General features: G+C 43.9%; 1 protein-coding gene across 1 annotated transcript; it reads left to right on the forward strand.

Moving 5' to 3' along the window:
- Nucleotides 1-1366: 1366 nt before the first annotated feature.
- On the forward strand, nucleotides 1367-25143 carry LOC306789335 (ephrin type-A receptor 4-A-like; the record flags this gene model as incomplete). Its single annotated transcript, XM_079285236.1, has 19 exons — nucleotides 1367-1523; nucleotides 2207-2274; nucleotides 4543-4740; nucleotides 5032-5142; nucleotides 5554-5908; nucleotides 14434-14589; nucleotides 15197-15730; nucleotides 17189-17313; nucleotides 17458-17617; nucleotides 17724-17835; nucleotides 18595-18653; nucleotides 18872-18985; nucleotides 19073-19258; nucleotides 19353-19414; nucleotides 19595-19804; nucleotides 20820-20996; nucleotides 23320-23507; nucleotides 23632-23817; nucleotides 25000-25143. The coding sequence occupies 19 exons, from the start codon at nucleotides 1367-1369 to the stop codon at nucleotides 25115-25117; spliced, it is 3276 nt and encodes a 1091-aa protein (XP_079141362.1). The 3' UTR covers nucleotides 25118-25143.
- Between the last annotated feature and the right edge of the window lie 825 nt (nucleotides 25144-25968).

Below are 25968 nucleotides of genomic sequence, written 5' to 3' on the forward strand. Positions count from 1 at the left end.
TCAAAGCGCCAGATGCTCTTCCTGGGCCCATTATTACGCTTTACAGGAGATCGAGATGCTTTCGGCATAGCAACTGTGAAGACACAAAGCGAGATGGAGACCGGCCTAGACGGAGACTCACACAAGCACATACATGCAAATGCAGGCACACACACCCTTACACATGCACTCACATATCGTTCTCTGTTCAAAGCACTCTACTTGAAACACTTGCTATTCAGTGCTCAGGGTTGGTCGATTTCAACAACGGTTATCAGAACTTAACTTTGCACATGCTGAACAAGGACAAAACAAAGAGAAGCACATCTCTGTTCTTCCTTTTGTGGTCGAATATACACACAACAGTAGACATTAAGGAATGTACTTCTTCAAGCTGTGCCTCTGTCGATGGTAATTGTTCACCAGAGTCTTTGACAGAGGGAGAGTGTAGGAGGACGGCTCATGAGCCGGCTCTTTGTTTGCGCCACCACGCTTCTACATGAGGCCATAGTCCTGTGCCTTTTTGTTTATAACTGTCTTATTATTAAAGAATTATGCTGCTCTTTTTCTTCTTCATTGTATCCTGTTGCTGGGGGAATGATTGAAGCTTCTTCTCCTCATCGTATTTGCCCTAAAATATCCAAAAGCCTACTAGGACAGATCTCTGATCATCCATTGGGTTTCTCCTCTTTCCCCTAAGAAATCACCAACAGGTGGCGCTGCAGTCACACTCTTCATACTCCTCAGGACAAAGAGCTTCCAACAAACCCCAGTTGTTATCAAGGCAACCAAATCCAAGCAGTTGAGTTCTTTATCAGGAAATTGTGACACATTCATGTTTTGGTATTCATATGACTTTATTTTTTGTGATGATGTGACCTTCCTGACCCCGTGCCTGCTGGCACCTTTCAGGGTTGTCACTGCGACACCGACCGTGCAAAGGAGTTAACTGTATCCTCTGTTTACCTTCGATTCGTGTATTCAAAGTGGGGTCCTGACCGGCCCCTATACCTGCTGTTGTTCAGGAGATCACGAAGTGTCTTCCTGGAAAATTACGCAAACATGTCAGCATTATTTCATTTAAAGTGAATACAGTTAAGCAGAAATATGTGCTGTTACTCAGGCTCCCCTGTTTAAATACTTAGAGCTACAGATAAGTCGACCAAATCGTTTCAACAATTTCTAAAAATCCATTTCAGTGTGTCCTTGTCTTTTTATATGTTGTATTTACGTAGACATGGAGCACATTACTGTATGCCAGTTGGCTCATGTCACTTGAATTACCATTGTGGGAAGCATCTGAGTGTAAGAGACCGCCCCAGTATCCGCTGCTGCATCCAACTCGCTTTCACACTTGGGTTCATTTACACACACTTTTCCCACCGGGATGGAGCCGCTTCAGCTCGCGCGCAGAGCCAACGGGCAACACACACGCCGTCACTCGGCACACATGGCTGCAAATGTATGGCGAACATTTTCCACGTTCATCTGGATATTACCACTCGTTTCAAGTTCGAGGACGAGGAATTATCCACCTAACGAAGGTGAGTGAGGAGGCGATCGTCTGAGCGCGTGTGTGACACATTCGGGTTGTCAGCTCCCGCACGCGGGGAGACACCGCTGCGTGCGCTCCGCGTCCTGGAATGGTTATAGGAGCAGGGCGAATATATGCATGAAACTCGGAACGGACGAGAAGTTGGATTTGGGGACATTTTATTATTTTCTCCTGGTTTCTCGCGGACTTTTGCCTCCAAGTAGTTCAGCTGCATGTCATGTCTTCACAGTATGGTCACGAACATCTTCCGTTCCTTGGATATTTTCGCATGATGTGGTAGTGTACAGATAAGTGCGAAACATTTAGGCCTTTATTCATTTATTCAACAGTTGAACGTTGAAACTCACACCTGGTGTGTATGCATAAATACGATTTGAAGCCATTACATCAAAATTATAATTTGAAATGATCTTGATTTATCTGATATAATGTAATAAACACGGTAGTTGGAATTAACATAGTTTAAAACAGCCCATCAAGAGAATTAGTTCCATGATAATATTTTCCCCACGCTTCCTCCTTGGTACTTTATTTAGTGATGATCGTGTGGTGTAAGTCTCCCAATTGCAAAACAAATTGAACTTATTTCTCACTGCTGGAGAATGTTATTTGACTGCAGTGATGTAGGCTGTTTGCCCTGAAACCACTTGCATGTGTGCATGTGCATTTTAGTGACCCTGATGGATACCAGGACAGTGCCAGGAGAGCTGAAATGGGCCGCCAGTCCTTCCGAGGGAGGGGTGAGTGGGAGCTTTTTTTACAGATACACTGTTTTCAACCACACTCACTCTATCTCACTTGTACACACTTGGTCTGGAAACTGTAAATAATCATCCCACAGATTTTGAAATGTGCTGTTGTTCACCAAGCCGAAGTGCTAATATGAGACTGCTGGCGTTGTGTTTGGCACATGAAAAGGCATACACCAGCTTGGTGGTGGGTGTAATTTCTTAGGGATTTTTACTACCATGCAGTTGCCAGGATGAATCCTGCAGATATATATTTTGTATTGCATCCTCTCATCTTTTTGTACTTTTTGTTATTGGTACATTGTGATCTGCCATCTATGTCCTTCCTCTTCCTCTCTCACTCCCTTTTGCTCAGTGTCTCACTTCTTTGTTAGTTTAAGAGTTATTGGTGAACTTGACACTTATTTCTTCAGTCACCATGCTCTCATTCTCTCACATGACGCTTGATTGACGGGGTCCTGGTCTGCACGCACTGAGCTTTTGATTACAGAACCCCCCCCACCACCACCTTCCGCATCCCTCAGCTACACGCACACACAAAACACCATCTCTGTATGGTTGGGGCAAAGCTTCCTTTTTCCTCTGACAGCTGTGATTTTTGTCTGCTGACAAAAGAACCCAGACAAGGCGGCATCATACCCCGCGATATTTTTTCTTTTCCCCAGCTCTCATCCTAATACACACATACATTGCAAAGATACATGTAAACATTCAACAGCACACAAAGATATGACCATGTCGACACACTCTTATAGTCACATACTGTAGTGCACAGTTCCAGACTAAAGAACCGGACCGATGTTAGAATTGTGAGGGTGATAACGATGCCGATAATGTGAGGATAATACAAATCTGATATTGATATCATAAACCAATGTTCAAACATTGAACTCAATTGTCCAAAATGACAAAATGCTCAACATTAAACCTCACTGGAAATGAAAAAATCGAAAGAAACAAATACAACAAAAAAACGTAAATAATGAACTTGATTTCAGCAAAGTTTAGGACAAATGGATACATTTTTTTTACTGCACTGCAGTTTCTGCCAACATATGCACCAATATGAATTCATTAGTATATTTGTAATAAGCCGATATCGGCCAATAAGATCAGCCCTGATGACATATCGATCAGGCTCAATTAGTCACACTCAAACACGGACCCCCTCCTCCCAACACACACACACACGTCTTTCTCTGACTCGCCCTCTCTTTTTCTCTCTTTCGACACGGCACGTTTAGTGTGTATCTCTCACCAGAGCAGATTATTATTCAGTGGCAATAAAAAGCCAATTTGGAGTTGGGAGGCTAAGCGGTCATTTGAAGGGTCACAGTACGAGGCAAATACTCGGCTGTATTGAGATGGATGGTGCAGTGAAGGCTGAGCATTCTTCTCTTGTATGGAAATGTGCCTTTAAAATCCTTGGAGTCGCAACAAATCTGAACCACTGTCCACTGCAGAATATTGATGCAAGACGGAATATTTTCAGATGTGCCCCAGCATCTGAAATGTATTTGAACCTGTTTTTCTGTGTCTGTGAGGCCAAATATATCTTCACATGGCGAAAAAAACAAGAGAAGTTCTCCACAGGGAGCATGTTGTGATGGTCACTGCTTCTGTAACAGTATTTCTGTCTACTAAGGCTCAAGATTAGACTTCAACATACATTATTCCATAGGTTTCAGTTCATGCCTGTGCAGTATGAAAATCCCCCTTTAGAGACGTGCTGTAATAATCATTGTTGACATTTAGCCTTGTTGACTTTTTGTCAAAATTGCATCATTTGCAGCAGCCACCACGGACTGTTTCTTTTAGCCTGCTTATTTTTGAAAACCCTTACCTGTGTGTGCATTCAAGTACTTGTCAGAAACGCAACCTTTTATATACAAGCTGCCTCCACATTCACGTCCTCTTCACAACATCTGTATACAGTATCATGTATTGTTTGTATCCCGGCTTTCATTTTCTGACATCACTTCGCATAACTACTTGTCAGCTAATCATTCAATGTGTTTATTGAATCAGAAAAAGTTTTGACCTGCTCTTAAGTGCCTTTCCACACAACAATTTCACAACTTTACCAATTCATTTTCACTGTTTAATGATCCCTTTGATACAGCATCTGTTTTGATGATATTAATGGCACATGGTTTAAAGTGGCGGCCTTTAAAGTTAAGTACGAACAGTTTATCGTTACATAATATCAAGACGTCCTCACAAGTGTAATAACACATTTGCATGTGTGTTTGTTTGCAGTGGGAAGAAGTGAGTATAATGGATGAGAAGAACATCCCCATCAGAACATACCAGGTGTGCAATGTCTTGGAGCCCAACCAAAACAACTGGCTGAGGACTGACTGGATCCCTCGGTCCGGCGCTCAGCGGGTCTACGTTGAAGTCAAGTTCACCCTGAGAGACTGTAATAGCCTGCCTGGGGTCACCGGCACCTGCAAGGTACCACAAAACACACGCATGATGATCATTGTATGGTTCGGGCGCAGTAGAAAATTAGATGACATCAAGGATTTCTGTTAAATACTTTGACTCTTTAACTTGTTAACTTGTATGCTAATTAGTTAATGGACAGGCGGCTGCTAATGGGGCTTTATTATATATTACAGCTGCTGGTCATTCAAGCACAAACCCCCCGTCTGACTCATTATCATATTAAGAGCAAAGATGAGCGCTGATGATGATAAATAGATGCTTCAGTCTCACTTTTTTTCTGTCCCTTTTGTCTTGTAGGAGACATTCAATCTCTACTACCACGAGTCTAACGAAGACAGAGAGAGCTACATCAAAGAGAGCAGCTTCATTAAGGTGGACACTGTGGCAGCAGACGAGAGCTTCACCCAGGTAACACTGAACAACCGAGTCAGGCTTTGAGTTCTTTATCTTCCCGCCTCCACTCACTTTCATTTGCTCTGATCTGGAAAATAAAAAACTCGGTGGCACTTAGCAGTCATTTCTTATTTGTTTCACAAGCACTTTCATCTCGGATGTCCATTCTGCCGTCCTAGAAATGCTGGCCGGGTGCTTTTTCCTCACAAGAATTACTTCTGATTTCGGCATTGTTGGCTTTGCAGCTTCTTTTACCTTTGCAGTCAATAGAAGTCAATCTGGATGAGAGCCAAATGCTGAAAATGTGAAGATCAGCCGCGGTTCAACAGCAACTCCCACTTTAGATTGAACAAGCGAATTGAATTAATAAGAGCTGCCACAGTTTACTGCATTTCATTAACGCAGCTCCATTCTCTTTACGTCCAGGTGGACGTTGGCGACCGCATCATGAAGCTGAATACCGAGGTGCGAGACGTGAAAGTCGCGACCCGGAAGGGTTTCTACCTGGCCTTTCAGGATGTCGGCGCCTGCATCGCTTTGGTTTCCGTCAGAGTTTTCTACAAAACGTGTCCGCTCACCGTTCGTAACCTGGCAACGTTTCCCGACACTGTTACTGGGGCCGATACGTCTTCATTAGTGGAGGTCAGGGGGTCTTGTGTCAACCAATCAGAAGAGAGAGAGGAGCCTAAAATGTACTGCGGTGCTGATGGAGAGTGGTTGGTTCCTATTGGTGGATGTCTCTGCAACCGGGGATATCAAGAGAAGGGCGGCACGTGTAAAGGTAAGTGAGGCTGCGTGCACCAGAGCTGCTTGTCTGTTTTTGTGATGGTCCGGCTGATCCATTTTGGATCTATAAGCTCTCCACTGCTCTTGTGTTGGAACACCACAACAAATGAATCAGTGTTGGTGTTTTTTCCACCTTTTACAAAATGATAGTGAGTTGAATCAGACTTCTCTTCAGGGCCGGAGTCGTTTGGAGATAGTTTGGCAAAAGACTATGTTACAGTTGGCAATCCACTTTGTTGCATTAAGAATTACACGTGTTTATTGCTAAAATTGTCGACGTACTTTTTGAAAGGTGAAACATTGTTCAACGGAATTGGCATTTGTATTTTTGGCAGGCGCAAACTCACGCCTTAAAGGAATAATTGTTTGGGAAATCCACTGATTTGGGTTCTTGCCGACTTAGATGAGATGACTAATCATCTCTTTCACTTTAAATATACATTTGCCACTTCAATAACAGACTCAATTTAACATGCTCTTAATTTGTTTTTTTGTTATTCTACTTTTGCACTGTGCTTAGTGTTATGCACCAAGTCAAATTCCTTGTATGTGCAAATGTACAAAAAAACGATTCTGATTCTGATATCTATCCATTTAATATGAAGTTGGAGCCAGGAGATGGGTAACTTAGCTCGGCGCAAAGACTGGAAGCGGGGAAACAGCTAGTCTGGCTATGTCCCAAAATTACAAAATCTACCACCTACCAACACCTGAAAGCCCACAAAGAAAGATGTTATATCGTATGGACACTCCACTGGTTGCCTGACAACGTCACATTGAAAACAAGACTCTCGAAAGTTACTGCACCCATAAAACCACAATCATTGTTACACATTGTTATCGTATGGATTAAACAAAAAACGTGTAATGTGTGAATTAGTGAGCGTTAGGCGTTAAGGGTTAAGGCTGTTTCCAGTCGTTGTGCTAAGCTAACTGTCTTCTGACTGCAGCCTCTTTTCTAACAGTCTTATATTAATATTATTAATAGTTTTTATCGTTCTAGCAAGAAAGCAAATAAGCGCATTTCTCAAAATGTTTTGTCAAAACACCAGTTTAAATATACCGTTATGTCGTACAAATACAATATCCTCAATATAATGAGTTAATCCCTTTGAATAAATCCAAGAAGTAAAGAGGGTTTTTTTATTTCTTTCCCTGCAAAGATAAGTGGAAGCTCTCAGGTCTCACTGTGAGGTGTGCTGACATAACAACAGCCATCTGGACCAAATTGTCATTCTATCACTTACAAATCTGGCCTGAACTTTACAGTAACTAATATGCAAGCTGTTCACACACGTCGCACCAACATACATGTGGCGTCGATGACGTATAATGATTGAAAGTGACTTGTTGTGATAGTGAAGACAACTAAATGTGTGAGAAAGCTGGGCGAGCGGGGGCCAACAGACTTTGTGGAGACACTTTTACAACATTGCTTCACTCCCCTTATTCAGTCTCATACACAACAGACACACAAGATGTTCTCTCTCAGACACACACACACACACACACACACACGCACACACACGCAGATGCACAGAGACCAATAGAGACAAGGCAGAGGGACTCACTGATCTGCTGCCTCCGTTATATTTATGAAGCCTATCCCAGCAGGCTAATTGTATAACAAACAGACCCATAATTCAAAGAGAAAAGAAGAGATGCTGAGAGAGAGGAAGGCAAAAAGATGGACATAAAGAGAGCAATGCAGTCAGTGCCAGTTGGCGTTAAAGAGAGGGGGAAATAACGTGACATTTTCTCTTTGCAATAAGAAGAGCAGTAGCCAAAATTGTGTGTGACAAATGTTCTCTAAAACCTTTAGTCCCCTAGCCCTATTTGTTCTCTCTGAAAAGAAGAGGAGGTTTGCGGGGTGGTCCCTGAAGGCTGAAAGATCTTCCTCCTCAACTAGATTTAGGAGAGACCCTTGACTGTTGAACCTCCAGCAGATGTGAAGTGCCATCTATCTGTCTGCTGCTCTCTTCTCCTTCTCCCCGCTCTCGCTGCCTGTCAGGTTGTTGGCCGGGCTCAGCTGCCTCAGTGGAAATCCATCAAAGTCTGGATGAATACCGAATGCTGCTCGGCGAAAAGCTCTGACCCTGCAGTATTGGATAGACGACTGAACACCTCTTCCATTTTAAGTTTGAAATTCGCAGAGCGGGAAGGAGGGAGAAGGCATTGAGTTTTGAGAGGCGATTTGGATGATCTGCCTCTCTGATTCTGGATCCTCGAGACTCACGTGCCTTCAGTCAGCAGAACAGACACAGACAGAAGCTGAGTGCATAGAACCACTTACAGCTGGACAGAGACGCTGTGATTATGGGGAGGTTCATACTGAACGATATGGGGTCAGATCAGTCTCAATAATCACAAATGCACACAGAAGGATTTACAAATACATTCCAATGCACAAATGAATAAATTACGATTTATATAAATATTTTAAAAAATCACAAATATATTTCTGCATTTGCAAGTATTTCTGTGTGGATTCTTTATATTTGTTTGTAGATTTGTATGTATTTATTTGTGGATCACACTGCATTTCTTTGCAAATCGCTACAGAACATATTTGTGGATTATTGAGACTCGATTCACAAATGCATTTTTTCAACATTCTCTTTTTCAACCAATCACATGAGCGCAGCTCCCCCCTCCCCTCCCCACGACGCTGCCAGGCGTTAGAGTTACGCAATTTGCGGAAGCGACAGGGGAAGCTCAAAGGCACTTCCTGTTGCAAGCGCCACCGTTTTGGCGCGGATTAGTTTAGCCTTTATTTGTCATTATTTGACATTATGTGACAATACATTAAGGTCCTTGAAGGTATGACTGTTGGTAGTTGTAATTAGTTTACAACGCAGCTCCATGGGTTGAGAAACAGTCCATAACCCCCCTTATAACAACAACTAGTTGTTTCTTCAATCTGTCTGAAACAAATTAGATATGATATGTTTATTAGTGAGCTGTTGAGGTTCTTTTTACCTTTGAGCAAAGCCAGGCTAGCTGTCTCCCCTTGTTTCCAGTCTTTATGCTAAGCTAAGCTAACCTTCTCCTGGTTTCACATTTAACAGACAGTTATGCCTGTGGCATCATTCTTCTCATCCAATTCTCAGCAAAAGTGTATTTCCCAAAACATCAAACTATTCCTTTAATTGCATCCATGATACACCTCAAAGCACGGAAATACTCAAAAACAAGCCCAATTCAACCTTATGTGCTTTGTAACTTATCATACATCTTAGATTGTTATTTACAGCAAACGTTGGCATTATTTATTTCACATTTTTTCTTTATGCTAAGAGCCCTGGTGTAACAACCACAGTTTGCTTCTGTGTAGATAGTTTTACTCTCTGTCCTGTCCTTTTGCCTTTCTAATGCATTTTAGCATTCCCAAAAAGTGCTGTGGAATTGAACTGAAACAAGAGTAGACTTAGCTAACGCTGTGAAGCGTGAAAAGTTCATTTTCACTGTTGACACAGAGTAATGAGGATGGAGAGGATGAGAGGAGAAACTCTGGAGAGGAAGAAGGGATTAGAAGTTGAATGGGGCGAGAGGGGGATTGAAAGAAGGCCACTGACAGCAGAAGGCATCAATACAGGGCCGCCCCTCCCCCGCTGGGGGTTCGTCAGCAGGGGCAAAGGGGACCAGCAGAGAAACACAAGAGAAAGGGAACTCCCCCTCTGTTCTAAACCCGTGGTTAAGACCGAGGTCATGACTGAGCCTGATGAAGACGTCAAAAACTCTGACTGACAGCCACACACACACGCACACACACACACACATACTCATACAGAGAGAGTTTAGCTACAGAGTGCAGGGTCATGACCGAGGTAGATGAAGACGTCAAACGTTTGACAGCTGCGATCCGTCTGGGAGGATCAGAAACGAGGGAGGAGAGAAAGAAGAGAGAGAATCTGAAATGTGAACGGCCGGAGAGGCGGAATGAAAGCGGAGCCGTCTGCTTTTTGTTTCACTGTCTCTGCACTGGCCTCCCTTTTCTGTCGTCTGACTCCGCTCACTGCCTGGGAGGGTTGGACTGTTGCTCTGTGTGTGTGTGTGTGTGTGTGTGTGTGTGTGTGTGTGTGTGTGTGTGTGTGTGTGTGTGTGCGCGCGCGCGCGTGTGTGTGTGTGTGTTTTCCTTGCATCCAGAGAGATTTCACGGTTGTGTTTCTTTCCAACGCACCTGCAGTGTCTCGTCAACAGCAGAAAGCATTTGCAACGAGAGGGATGAAAAGAGGGAGAAGAGAGCAGCGGAGAGAAAGAAAGCCACACTCAGAGAGCGATGACAGAAAGAAAGAGTGAGCGGATGAGAGAAAGAGTGCGTAATCGCTGTATTCAGTCCCTCTAATTATTGCAGCGCAGTTCTGGACTCTGGTTATGTTGGATTGCTGATTTACTCTGTGTGTGTGTGTGTGTGTGTGTGTGTGTGTGTGTGTGCATGTGTGTGTGTGTGTGTGTGCACCCGTGGATGTGTGTGGGTACTGTATCTCTGATTTTCTGCCGAACAAAGCCCTCCCTCCCATATACTCACAGTTTGGAGGGCTGCCCAGAAATGCCTGGAGTGTGGTGGGGCAAACAGAGAGGGAGGACGTGTGTGTGTGTGTGTCTGTGTGTGTGTGTGTGTGTGTGTGTGTGTGTGTGTGTGTGTGTGTGTGTGTGTGTGTGTGTGTGTGTACACATGTGTGTATGCAGGTGACAAAGCAGGCAAAGGAATAACATGAGTGAATGTCTGAAGCAAACCGAACCCAGGTGGGGGGAATGGTTTGCATTCCACCATCACAATCAGAGTGTGTGTCCCTGTGTGCGTTCTATTGTCTCCAGGTTGTTCTTCATGAAGAGGGGGATTGGCAGCTCCGCCAGTCCGTCTGTAGCTCTCTGGCATCGGAACAAGCCCCGCTCTCCCTCGCTGTCTCTCTGTCTTGCTCTCATTATCCCTCCTTTCTCTTCTGAAACTCCTCTCCCTGATCCACGGTCAGGGAGGAGGTGTGGGGGGGCGGGGGGGGGGGGGGGTGCTGCTGCTGCTGGTGGCGGGGAGTGTTCTGTGTTTGATGGGGAGGGGGGGTATTGTTGTAGAGCCCTTTTCACATGCTAATGCTCGCACTGTTGGCTTTGGGCAGGCACACACAAATCCATACACATTTCTCTTCAAGCCACCAGTTTTTGTGAGTATTTAAATTTCGGCAAACTTAAAGCTGCGGCTTCCCCTGAGCACATTCCTGAGGTTTTAAACGCAGAGTGATTTGAGTCGCTGGTGCTCACGTTGAGATATGAGATGGATTTGATACCAAGCTGTGTCGGAATGTGAGTTTCTGGCGAGCGGGCTGTCCTCTCGATGAAGGATGAAGACATACAGTAGGGTGAAAGATAAGAGTCACATCTTATCTCTGGCATTTTCCGTGGGTTTTAATTAACAGGGCATGACCCCTGTGGTTAATAGTGTCCCTCCTTCTTGCCTGACAGTCTATCAATCCCTCCATCCATCCGTCAATCCGTCCCTCCCTCCATCCATCACAGAGACAGGTGTCACACTGGAGCGGTCGGGGGTACTTCCTCCATCTACACCCCTCTGCTGGGAAGGAACAAGGGATGATGACAGATAACACGGGGTCAAGGAGAATACACATGCACACCCACCACATACAGTGTGCCGACAAGGCTCTTAGTTGGATTTCATGTGAGCCGCATTTGCATTTTAGGCAGCAGATGAATGCATATGCAAATGCCGACAATGCTGATAGTAATCAAAGGGCACCTTCCCCTCCGCTTCCCTCCCTCCTCTTCACTTACTCTCTTTTTCTATCTTCACCTCTTTATATCTCGCGCCTTGTCAGTCTATTTCTCCCGCCGTCTGTCCCAGTCAACCTTCCCCTCCATCCTTTACACTCTGTCACTTTCTCGCACTCGCCACGAGCAGACAAAGAGCCGATTGCGGTGCATTTGCTCTGCTGCTGACAGGCACAACGTGGACATGCTCATCGCCATGCACACGTACCTCTATCCCTATCGCCTTATCTCATCGGTATGTGCGTTAGTCCAAATCCCCCCCCAGTTTATTGGGCGAGCTCGGGCTCCGCGCGGTCCTCGGTAGCGTAGGGTTAATGTCGGGTTAATGACACTCTCATGAGCTCTTATTCCAGGTCAGCAGCGCTCACCCCCCTCCTGCCAAAACCAGCGCTAAAGAAGACACAAAAGGCTGCACACAACAGGGAGAATAGAGACATGTGAGGGTGCTGAAGGAAGTTTATGGCTTCAAATACTTCCTCCTTTCTTTCTCTTCCTCCTTCTGTCTGTCCTCTGTGTTGGAGACAAGGATCGAGGATTGGGTGGGACAGAGACAAAGGCGGTGTGCTACCCCGCCTGGCAGAGTCTTGTTTAGGTCCATAATCAACCCCTAAGTCCTGAGCAGGTCAAACACTTTTCTATGTCTTTCTCCCTTTAATTCCCTGCCTTTCCCATCCGCGGCTTACTTACCACTTACTTACCCACGTTGATGATTAAAAACAAAGGAATGTGCACAACAGCCGGAGAGTGATACTACTTTGTCTTATCTCACATTTGACTATACCAGCTGACACATTATGATCAGTCATTCACCGGATGAAAGCCAGCTTTATCAGCCGTAAATGTGTTCATGAATGTACAGGTTGCGACTTTGTAGTTTCCAGCCGTGCGTATTTTCGTGTGCGGTCTCATTTGAATTGATATCGAAATCGAGCCATAAACGCTGCTGGTGGACTTCAAAGCTTTCCCGAGATTTGCCACTTGGAGAGGAGAGGGGTACGCTGAGATGCAGCAGGAGTGAGCGAGTTATCAGAGATACAAAGACAGATAAGTAGAGGTCGAGGAGGAAGTGTGCAGGGAGCGAATGAGGGAGGTTGTGAAAAAATTTGAAAGGGAGGGCAACCGAGTGTGCGAAAGAGCAAATCTATGGTGGCTCACGCAGATGGGGCAGGATTGTCGGTGTGAGTAGATTGCAGAGGAGACTTCCTCCCTCTCATCTGCTGATGAGAGTGTCATAAAGCACTCTGAGACACACACACACAAACACATACACGCACACAAATCATTCCCACATTCCTATCCACTCCCACTGGGATGTCTTCGTCTCCCTTGGAAATGTGAAAGGGTTGGGGGGGGGGGGAAGGAGAGAACTGGGAAAGATGGTGGGATTGAGGAAGTGGAGTGAATAGGCTGTGATGATGAAAAAGGAAGGTGTTGAAAGAATGATTGCCGTGGAAACAAAAGAAGGATTTCCTACCGAATTTAAAGAGAGAGAAGTGTCTCCAACCAGCCACGCTTTGCCATCTCTTTTGCTTCACCAGTGGATGTCAAGCGGTATAATTAGGCACTCATTTATTGTATTGTTGCTCTGTCAATGCATGAATATCTTGGGATACAGAGAGAAGATTTCGCTCCCCTCCCCCCCCCCAGTCTCTCTCTCTCTCTTCCTCTGTTTCTCCTCCATATATTTCAATCTCAGTAATATTTGTGTTGGCGTTTCGGTTTTGATGTATTCAGTTCAGTGTTTCTGTGAGTGGGAGCTGATCAGTGAGTGTTCTTTCGGTGTTTCTTTCGTTGCTTATCAAAGATAGAAGACATCACAGTGTGCCCATCCCTTTCATGCTACAGTATATCTATCGCTCCCTCTAGGTTTTGTCGTTAAAGTTGTTGTTCTGTGGATCGAAATGAAGTCCATGTGTTGATTAACTTGTTGTGTGAGCTGTTGAAGCTGTCAATACGGAAGACAGCAGAGACTGTGTCAGGGGTCAGGGGTCAGCTGACCTGCAGTCAGTGTTGACTGCTCTGCTTGCAGCACACATCAGGGCGGACTTCAATTTTGCTATGAACTGACGAATGACAGGAACGTTTTAACGGTATCCTGTTGAACATACTTGTGAAGACTATTGTTGTTGTTTATTTTGAAACAATCGTTGCTTGATATTTTATCTTTATCTTTGGGTTGTGCACAATAGGGCTCCAACTAATGATTTATTTTCATTTTAATTAATTTCTTGATTAATTGATTCACCGTTCGTTCTTTAAAAAGTAGGAACAGCAAATGTCCCATGTTGACTGATTTTAAATTGGTTATTTCGTCCAACAAACAGTCCAAAACTCAAAGACATTCAGTTCACTTTCACAGACGACAAAGAAAAACATAAAATATCTACATTTTATGAGCTGCAACAACAAAATGTGTTTGGCATTTTTACTTGAACAATGAATAAATCATCCAAATATATTTACTGCCGATAAACATGTCAGCTCAGCCTATGTGCATACGATAGCTTAGAATAAAATACATGTAAAGTACAAGTAAAACTGGGAACCTTTCATCAAAACATTGCTCCACCTTTAAACATGTACCGCGTTCTGTTCAAGGTAACATGCGAGCTCATCTGCCCAGTACTTGTTTCGTGTCTTGCATAAAGTTTGCATCAACGTGACCTGATGCTGGTGTACTTGGCTAAGCATTGTTATTAACACAGAGTCTTAAATCTGTCTTTGTCTGTCCCTCTGCAGCGTGTTCTGTTGGTTTTTACAAGGCCAAGTCTTCAGATGCAGGATGCTCTAAGTGTCCTCCACATAGCCACTCACTCAGAGACGGGGCGACCGTCTGCGACTGCCACTCTGTATTCTACCGCGCTGACAGCGACCCTCCCTCCATGGCCTGCACCCGTAAGAACACACACACACACACACACACAAATATTAGTAAGACTATACATAAGTGAAAACAAAGACAATATGTGTGAGCATCATTGCTTCCCACAGCTCTATCTCTACCAAACAGAGGGATACGCAAACTTGTCTGAATGCCACCGCTGTTTCATGATCCCATTACTTATGACTAAGCCACCATCTACATCCTGTCTGCAAGTAAAGACATTGAGAAGTGAAGACATGTCCTCTCACTCTGTCTTTCTCTCTCTGTCACTCTCTCCAAGTCTCTGTGTGTCATAAACTTAATTATGCCGATATACAGCACATGTTTCCTTGGCCTGGGAAAAATGAAAACACACACACACACACATACACACACACACACTCTGTCCCTCAGACATAAGACACACAAAAAAGGAATACCACAGAAGAAAACACCAACCCATCAAAAACATCTCTGAACAGTATGGTTTTCAGTCTGATGCCAGATACAATCCAACTCGTGCCAACAGTTTGCAGCACACACACACACACACACCCCTATAACCCTGTATACTCTCTCCCCAGTTATGTGCAGATCGGATGTAAACTTGGTTGCTTTTGTTCATTGTGTCCTCCTCAGAGCCACCGTCAGCCCCACAGCAGCTCATCTCTGTGGTGAACGAGACCTCGGTGGTCTTGGAGTGGGCCCCCCCTCGCCGGCTGGGAGGACGAAGTGACACCAGCTACAGTCTTGAGTGTCTCATTTGTCAAACAGCGAGCCACGGTCACAGTAGTGGTAAAGCTCTCCCCAGGAATCACAGCATCTCGCAGCTTGAGGCTCAGCACAGTGGCCAGGGGATGCAGTCAGACCAGGGGATTGTGGGATCTGAAGTCCAGTCAGGGAGAGGTGTCTACCAGAGCAGACCAGTACCTGGAGACTACCCGAGACTCGGCTCAGGCTCCATCTCCAGCTCTCAGCGCTGCCTGCCCTGTAGCTCCGATGTGCTCTTCTCTCCCGACCAAACCGGCCTGAAGACCACCAGGGTGGTGGTGAGCGAGCTCAGGGCCCACACGCACTACACCTTCATCGTCCATGCACGCAACGGGGTCTCCCAGGCCAGCGGTGCGGGGGCAACCCAGAGTGTGTCTGTCACCGTCACCACCAACCAAGCTGGTGAGTGTGATAAATCTGTTCGTCAGACTGTTGCAGCATCACAAAATGTGCTAATAGATGTTGTCCGTAAGTGGGTGAGCACAATACAAACTGCTGTTCACTGCATGTTGGCCTCAGGGAAGCAAAGCGATGTAAACTAACTAGCGAGGTAATGTTTGAAACTGTGGAAGCATGTTATGAACAACCTCTGTATGGAGCTGCATACTTGCATGCTGAAACTACTATCCACCCGAAACACTGCTGAAAACAGCTGTTGGTGAAGTATTCTTTAATTCAAAATGATCAAAGAAATACATTTTGAAGACGTATTTCTTTAACGCTTTCCAAATATATTTTCAGTGCATCTTGTGCTTCGGCCATGTCTTTCTTTCTCACCTAAAATACATGTTGAGATAATGAATGAATAATAAATTAAATATTTCAAATACATTTAATGAAGAAAAACGGACTAAATTAGATTTAAAAAGCAGTCCTGCGTTTAAACATATTTGCTGTAATTTGCATTACATTTGAATAACACATAAAAAGCATGGCCACATTGTAATACTGTATAAAAAATACCATATATAGCAAATGTACTACTTCTCTACTAATAACAGCATCAACACGAATTGCTTCCTCTCAACTGACAACTCTTGCTCTTACTATCACTGGCATAGTTGCCATAGTTATTACTCTGTCCTGCTACATCTAACAACAGCTGACTTAATTATAGGGCTGTTCTTAAGAGGATGTCAGAAAGCATTCTGGGAAATGTAAATCACTGACTTAAATACAAATAGGAAGAGCGTGTTGAGGGGAAAGTAGATTCGAGGGGAAAGTAAATGACAACACCCCATCGCAAAATAGTAGATCGCCCAGATTTTATGGCGTGTTTCATTTAAGTTGTGATGATGTCAGCCGTGTCAGCCGTTGTGTGGCGCTTCCTCGCACATGCTCTCCATTCGTTTTCAGTGTGTGCTTTTTCTTTTTTTGCATGCTGTTACATCTAAACTGTCATTGCTTTAAGTCTGTACGATGGCATTCAGAAAACAGCACACCTGCTTAGTTCCGGGTGCCCCGGGGAAATAACTTCGCTGTGTGTGCACAGCATGAGAACTGACTGGGACTTGTCAAGTCCAACCTGCACCACCATATGGCCCTATATCATACGAGCAGCCACAAAGGAGGAGAAACGCCATGAAGGAAGGGGAAGTGGAAGGATGTAAGAGGAGAGAAAGTGCAGAATGAGGCTTGTCTCTACGGAATATGAAGGAATGAGATTTAGCTAATTTCTCAGGTGCACCTGGTCAATGGGATTGCTGACAAACCGGCACCGAACGTATCTTTTTAACTGTATTCAAGGCTGTGAAACTATTAGAGACGTCATCTTATCAGCAGCATCACAATACACAGTATGTCATTCTACAAAGTTATCCTATTTTCACCTCATCATGCCCAGCTTTCTCTCCCTCCCAGCTCCCTCTCCGGTGTCGGCCATCTTAGCCACCGATGTCACAAGGCACAGTTTGTCGTTGTCGTGGCAACAGCCGGATCGACCCAACGGGGTTATCCTGGAATACGAGGTCAAGTTCTATGAAAAGGTGAGCCGGCCGCAGGTTAATGCGGCTCAGCCGGCTGTCTGGAATGCCAATATGCTGGCACGCTGTTTTTATTTCACTGATGTTGACGATGGATTTGCAGTCAAGCATTGAAAAGAGCCCCCTCGTCTTGTCCCGTCTAATCAGGATCAGAAAGAGAGGTCCTACCGCATAATGAGGACCTTCTCTCGCAGCGTCGATGTCACCGGTCTCAACCCACTCACTGTGTACGTGTTTCATGTGCGCGCTCGCACGGCTGCTGGGTACGGAGAGTTCAGCCCCCCGTTTGAATTCGCCACCAATTCAGGTATTCTGACAGTAATGTGTAGGAGTTTGAGAGGATGCACCAAAGTTTAGTGTGACGAAGTTTTGCAACTTTCTGGTTGATGACCTTTTGTGTCCTTCCCTGTTAGATCCCTTCCCCCTGATTGGAGAAGGAGTTAACTCAGCCTTCCTGCTGCTGTCTGTCAGTGGGGTTGGAATTTTACTGCTGATATCTGCAGCTGTCTTCATCATTAGCCGCAGGTATACATGCGCGCACACACACAGACACAAGCACATACAGGCATCCATACAGGCATGCGTGCACACCTATAGGTTGGTTAGAAGTTTCCCATCAATGCATCACTGACGTCAACATGAGTGCTGTCTCTACCTTAACCACTGCTTTTGACCAAATTACCACAATGCTCACAACTCCCCTGCTATCGTGTGGCTGAATAACGTGTGTGTGTGTGTGTGTGTGTGTGTGTGTGTGTGTTACCTGGAGCTTTTAAAGGGGATTAGAGTGGAGACAGTGATAATCCCTTTGTCCCTGACTTGTCATTACTGTCTCTTCAGCAGCACAGCTTGTGTGTCAGCTTCCACTGACGTACACACTCACGCACACACCTGCTCACCCACAAAGGTGTTTTTGACAGTTTCTTTGTTTAATGGAAAACACCTTTTATCGAGCGCTACCTGAGGCATCGCCCCTCCTCCCTCTCTCCCTTGAATGCTTTCATCTCCTCGCTCCGTGTCTTTCCTGCAGCCCGTTGCTCTCTGTTCTCATTGTCATCGCTGGTTCTCTCGCAGCAAATCCGGAAAACCCCAATGAATGCACAGCGCTACTGGGAAAAAAAATAGTGTGTGTGTAAAAAAACATTTGGACACATTTGCCCTTCTATCAGTTCTCTTAACTGTAAAAAAAACATGTGAAAAGAATTGTTACAGGAATTCTTTGACAGACTTAAGTGTCTTTTCTATGATTGTGTGTTAAATGTATCACTTCTATTGTCTCATCAGGAGGAGCAAGTACAGTAAAACAAAGCAGGACTCAGAGGAGGAGAAACATCTTAACCCAGGTATTTAAAACACACATATACTGTACTGTTCAAAAAAAACTGAGAGACAGATGGATGCTCTTTTTTTCTTAGATCCACCTGCACACATCTCAGACACATACTGCCAAAGACATTTACGTAACATATGCACCAGCAGTTATACAACTCATATTTCATACCCTCCTCTGCATCCCTCCTCCTCCTCCCTCGTTTCCTCTCCCGCATCTCCTTTATGGCAGGAGTTAAAATCTACGTGGACCCGTTCACCTATGAAGATCCCGATCAGGCTATCCACGAGTTTGCCAAGGAGATTGATGTTAGCAGTATTCACATTGAGAGGGTCATTGGCATGGGTAAGCCTGGCATTAGAGCTCGCACACAGACACATACACACAGGTGCTCCCTTGGTGCTGACACTGCTGTTTGCTCTATGTGTTTAGGAGAGTTCGGGGAGGTTTGCAGCGGTCGGCTGCGTGTTCAGGGAAAGAGGGAGATCTACGTGGCCATCAAGAGTCTGAAGGCGGGATACTCTGACAAACAGAGGAGGGACTTCCTGTCTGAGGCCTCCATCATGGGCCAGTTTGACCATCCGAACATCATCAGGCTGGAGGGTGTGGTGACAAGATGTGAGTTGTTGACGGAACCTGTGAACTCTTAGTGTTAGTAGTATTGGGGTTATGTGCCTGTTGTGTTTCAATATTTCTAAACTTACCTCTTTAGGCAAACCATTGATGATCATCACAGAATACATGGAAAATGGATCCCTGGATGCTTTTCTTCGGGTACAGGCATTTGATTATACAGTTTCATTTTCATGAATTTAGCTTTTAGTAGCATTTCTTTCCCCACTGGACTGAAAATGTACCAATTACCCGATAAAATGCACTCACTCGTGACTGCCCAGCTTGTGGTCGTGGCCCGTGTTAAGCTGTTCTCTTGTCTCTATAATTCTAATTTTCCAGAAACACGACGGCCAGTTCACGGTGATCCAGCTGGTCGGCATGCTGCGCGGCATCGCCTCAGGCATGAAGTACCTGTCAGACATGAGCTACGTTCACCGAGACCTGGCAGCTCGAAACATCCTGGTCAACAGCAACCTGGTGTGTAAGGTGTCCGACTTTGGCCTGAGTCGAGTTCTGGAGGACGACCCGGAGGCTGCCTACACTGCAAGGGTAAGACGCTCACAGAAGTAACGTATGCACGCAAGCTGGGTGTGAACATATACATCCTATCTGATGACAGCCTATGTGTATGGACTGTTAAAAGCTGCCTTTGTACACAGATGTATTATAGACGATAGATGCATCAATCAAAGAATAAATCTTGAAACTAAACTTTTCGGATCTTTTTTTGTCCACTGAAACGTTCTCCATGGACTAGGAACCTTTTGAGGAACCCTTTCTAACGACCAGCGTCTGAATTACATTCAGGGGATGTTTTGGCCCCCAAAAAGGCCCTAGCCAGGGGGTAGCACTTTCCGAAAATAACTTTTGCCGTGTGGTTTGCAAAGACGACTGTTGCTGATTGGTCAAACACACACACACACACAGCGCCGCTGCTTCAAAGCGCGTTCCGCTTCATTCATAAAACAAGTACTCTGGTTTCGATTTATTTTATTTGCTTGATGCCGTTCAAAGTAAAGTTTGGCTTTGCTCTTGGCTTCCCAACTTATTTTTAAAGAGGCAGAAAGAAAAAGAGAGAGAGTTTACGCGAGCAGGCTGAGAGGGCGAGAGGTAGACGAGAGGGACAGAGCAGCAGTGCTGTGAATGAGGAAAAAATTCAGATTGCCTCACGGCAGTTACATTCTAAAGCACAAATAGATGACCGTCAAACACTCACAGATGATTTACAGACACTCTCAGTTGCATTTGATTCATTACATCCAGTGTGCATCAGTAAAGACTCTACAGCAGTAACAGGTTTTTTTAGATGAAAGGGGTGGGCACACTGAACATACCCCTGTGACCATCAGCACCCCTCGTCCCATGTGCAAATTCATATGTCAATATACTTATTTGCCGAATCTTTCCAGGTCTTTAGACCATTATGGAAACACTGACAATAGTGGGCTGGAAGAACTTTTTAGTTCCTTTTAAAAGTAGTCTCAGAACTTAAATTACCAGGAAGTCCTTGGTGTAAACATGGCTATTCTTCACTAAAACAAAATGACTTGTACTGCTGTTTTAGGAGGCCACTGGGACCTATCTGTCCCCTGGAGGGAAGATCCCCATCAGATGGACGGCTCCAGAGGCCATCGCCTACAGGAAGTTCACCACCGCCAGCGATGTGTGGAGTTACGGTATCGTCATGTGGGAGGTGGTTTCTTACGGAGAGAGACCCTACTGGGACATGAACAACCAGGATGTGAGTCATTTTTATATCTACGAGTAGCCTTAAAGACAAAAGAGTGAGCTAAATCACGAAACACTTTGCTAAATGTCAGATCAAAATACCGTTCACCTCCATTGTCATCATGTAATGCATTCAAGGAATGAAGGATTTGCCTCCAGAACAGGGATTACTCTCAAATATTCAAAGAAGATTCTGTTTTTATTTCAACTTGTTTTCATTGTTCTGGCCATAAATCCTGTTGGTGATGAGGACACTCCACTCGCCAGCTTTACTGTTCACTTGTGGGGAATCCTAAACAGTCATTTAGAAATTAAAACAAAAGTCACGTCACCCAAAATGTTCTTCATGAAACTGTGTGTGCGGTAGGTCAAAGTCTGACCACAAAGTAGCCCTTTAAGATCTAATGAATGTTTACGGTTTCAGTGATAACTCAAAGATTCATCTTCATGATAATTTCCCAAATATGTGGTTTATATAATGTGGTAGAAGTGGGGATTTGCTTAAAAGCTGTCTGTGTGATTGCACTTGAGGCACTCTGTCGTAAAGCTAGATTTTAGCAAGACAGTTGGTGAGTACAATGTCATCATAACTGAAAGGGAAGATGACAAAAAAGAGATCAACAAGTTCCCTGTCTAAAAAACTCTCCACCAACATTACAATCAATTACTATTTCCCTTCAACATAATCTGTGAACTCTGATAAATCAAAGTCATCGTAAACTTTCACTTCTGTACAGTCCACAGATTGGATTTAAATGAGCTCAATTTAAATAGATAAACACATGGAAAAGGCACCACTTCTTGAGGATATCTTAGGAGAGGACTTCTGGAGGAAAATGATCTGTCCTCTATGTGAGGCACTGCATGCTGACCCAGAGGCTTTGACCTCTGCACCATTTTAAAAATTGAAAACTTTGCCTTCATCCGCAGAGAGGGCAGCAAGCCAGGATTTAGTTCTTCAGTCACAAGATATTTCGTTGAAGATAAAATTTAGTCTTAATTAAAATTGACTAGAATATGCTGCTTAGTGTTATCCTTCAGCCAAGCACACATTATATATATATATATATATATATTTATATATATATATATACATACATATATATATATATAAATAAATGTAGTGGTGATTCAGTTATTCTGAACAGTTTTTATATCTGAGACAAAAATCATATTTCAGCTCAAATTTGCAATCACTTTGCTAAAGCTTGTTAAGTTTGAGTAGGTCAAAGACGCAGTCTGGCACATGGAAATATTCAGACATGATTGATTTCATCTGCCGCGCAGTTGTAGTCTTAGAAAACTTTCCTCATAAGCCGTTCTCAGGACATTCTGTCCCTCTTATTTCCTTTCTTTTTTTTAGTGCAAATTATTACACGCTGAGTTGCTTGTCTGTCTTTCATTGGCTTATTTGTTTTAGTGAAACAACGAGATATGACTTTAAAAATCCTATTTTTTTATATAACTACATAGGTGTCACACAATTCCTTGTTTCATACTGAGGCATTTTTGAATATGAAGTATTTTCATCGTCAAAATGTTGGCTGAGCAGCACTCGAAAGCTGCAGCAGTGCCTGGGACACACAGCTCATGGAGGCAATTACACATATGGCAATGGTCCAAAATGAATACAAAATATAGGCTAAAAAAACGCTAACTCCATGGCAACAATATAAAGCCCCCAAACTATAGGTCCAAAACATAGACATTTCTTTCCCCAAATTAGGAATACACAAAGAAAATGCATAGGAGTTACAAAGTCCATTGATATGAACGTTTTTCATGTTGCACTATAGTGTTGTTTTTGACACTCAGGCTCAAAATGCGTAGTCGTCTCAGTTCTGTCTGAGCCGAATGAAAAGTATTGTCCCACAATATAATGTGCAAAGGAAATAGTGGTGCTGGTCACAGCTGGAAACAATTAAAATAAATCTGATGGTGAGACAGCTCTGGGAATATTTTGGAAGACAACAGAAAAGCAATAAATCTAAGGTTCCGCTTTTTGTAAAATTTAACTGGCAGTGGCTTTTCAAAGTGGCAATTTGATTGAAGTCTGTTGGCGCATATATTTAATGATTTCCTGCACAAAACCATAATGATTTATTGTATACAATACACACAAGTGCAAACACAATATCCTGTAACAATCAGTATAGTGTGCAGTTATACTATCAGTGTAAAGTATGGCATTTGGACAAACACATGACACCTCAGCCTGTTTCATGAGCAAAGTCTTTTTCTTGTTTTATGTTGTTCCAGTTTGGCATTAGGCAACGTTTTTAAACTGGATCCAAGTTTTGGGAACTTGAAAAAACTTTGAGCTGACCTTCCTACAGGTGATTAAAGCGATAGAAGAGGGCTACCGTCTGCCTGCTCCCATGGACTGTCCTGTGGTGCTGCACCAGCTCATGTTGGATTGCTGGGAGAGAGAGCGAGCAGAGAGACCCACCTTCAGCCAGATACTCAACATGCTGGATAAACTCATCCGTAACCCTGGTACTCTGCGCCGGACCGGAGGGGACAGGTACACATAGAACACACACATATCCATTTCATATCAATTCAGCATTCACACTGTCCTCACACCTACACTTCAATTATTTCAGTACGTTGCCACCACCGACCTCTCCCTCTCTGTGTTTTCACAGACACACAGCCACTATGTTGGAGTCAGGTGTGGGTTCAGAGGCGTGTGTGTCAGTCCTGCCAGAGGTGTGCGTGCCAGTGTGGTCGGTGTGCGAGTGGCTGCGGTCCGTCGGGTTGGAGAGGTACAGAGACACTCTGGCAGCAGCAGGATATACCAGCCTCCAGAGCCTCCTGGCTCTCACACACCAGTAAGTGCACCGTCATGTGAAAAAATGGACTTCGGCATTCGTTCATCACTTTTCTTACTGCAAAAATACGAGCTGCGTAAACAGAATCATCTTTTGCTCAACAGTCATGCTCAAGCCAAAACAAGAGACAGATCAATTTCAGCAATCCTAAAAGCACACTGACACTATTACAATGTGTCAAGATGTCAGTAGCTTTATGTATGTACTGTGATTGCTCCAATTAATGAGCAATCTCAGAACCCATCAGCGATCGGTCTGAATGAGGCCCTGGGGGCAATCGACTTTATTTCTGGGGATCCGGCTCAAAGCCGGCAGACTTCTTTTACCAATGCGCTGCTCAGCGTTTACAGTCCGATGAGCAGCTTGAGATGCGAGACTGGAGTTGAGAGACGTCGAGGTCGATCTGTTTGTCTCATATATAGCCATTTCATAAGCTCATTTTATACCAATAATAATCGAAATCATCGTCAGACGACAGCCAATGGGGTCCTGAGATTAGACTTTTCGGTCTATGTGTTTACGTTTACTTGCATTCAACCAAAGACTGCTCCAAAGTCCTGTCCTTTTGCTTCTATAGAGATTATTTAATGAGTAATGTGAGCCGGTTTCTATTTTGTCAAACTCTGAACTTCTCCTTTGATTAAAGGATAAGTCCAGTGTTTTTTCATCATTTCATTTCATATGTATGTATCAGTGAATTCATCCAACTAAATGGTATTGTTTGTCTTAGATTATTCAGAGAAGTCTAATGTCATCTGAAATCTATTAAAAACCTAAAACATACACAAACAAGATGACATATTCATTTATTACAAAAATGTGGCTCTTGAATTTTCCATACCACTGAGCATATAGGTTGTGGTTTCTTGTTAACATTGTATTTGTTATATGTGCTTTAACAGTTCTGAATAACAAGTAGGTTATATGCCACAAAGGCGCAAACTATATCAGGCTTTGGCTACACAGACAACTTGATAATAAGGGTGTCGCTTGACAGGGTTGGCTATTGATGGTCAGGTTGGTGGTTTAACGGTTGTACTGAATCCCAATAAGCTCTTAATGTGTGTGTATGGGGGGAAATTGAAGTATCTGCCAATCGTCATGAAACCGGCCGTGTCCTTTGAATACTGCATAATGTGGATTTGTGTGTTTGAACATATATTTTTGTCCCTGCACCCACAGGGAGATGGACAGACTTGGAATAATCACACCGTCACACCAGGACCTAGTAATTGCTGGTGTGCAGCAAGAAATGTTGTCTCAAATCCAGCATATGCAACACACAATGGTTCCAGTCTGAGCTGGAGATGGATACAAGCCTTTTTTGAGAAGAATTTCATTTACCTCATCCATGCACTTTAGAGAAACGTTTCACCAGTGGAACTACAAGGAGTGGCTTAAAGTACAAGAGAATGAGAAAAGCAGCACTTTTGTGAACTTCCATCCTGTGGAGTTTCCTGAAAACCACGATCTGGACGCGGCCACAGATGGCATTAAGCTACTGAGAGCTCAGACTGAAGCCTCATCCTCTTATCCAGTTCTATTTCTCACTATATTATTATCTGTTTTGTGAAGGCTGACGTGTTAAGGCTGTGCATAAGCAGAATGGCTTCCAACCTTTCTTTTGCTGCTTTGGGCTTGACTTGAATAAATTGTATTTTGTGTTTACTCGTGTGTGTGTGTGTGTGTGTGTGTGTGTGCGTTTGTGTGTGTGTGTGTGTGCGTTTGTGTGTGTGTGTGTGTGTGTGTGTGTGTGTTTGTGTGTGTGTAGCGTGAATGCACACAACATGGAATCTCCGTTGTCAAGACGTCAGCTATCTTTGAATATTCTGAATATGCAAAGTTACCCAATAGAGAGAGCGGGAGGAGCCGGACAGAATGTATCATTACGAGCTCTTAACGGGGTTCATACTGGAAGATCATACGAACAAACTGTATGATTTGCTTGTGTTTTTTCATTGTTCATTTGAAAGATTTTTACTCGTATGAATTTCTGTTGAATTCAACATTTAGAATAGAATGACATCCCTCTGTGTCAATCGTACATGTCTTTTGTTTGATGCTAAGAGTTAGCTACATGGAGCGTTTTGTGTATTTATGGTCTTTTTTATAGTTTGTACATTGTAAAATAGAAACAATGAGGAAATATTG

This window comes from Melanostigma gelatinosum, assembly GCF_949748355.1.
Source record: "Melanostigma gelatinosum genome assembly, chromosome: 15".
Classification (NCBI taxonomy): Eukaryota; Metazoa; Chordata; class Actinopteri; order Perciformes; family Zoarcidae; genus Melanostigma; species Melanostigma gelatinosum.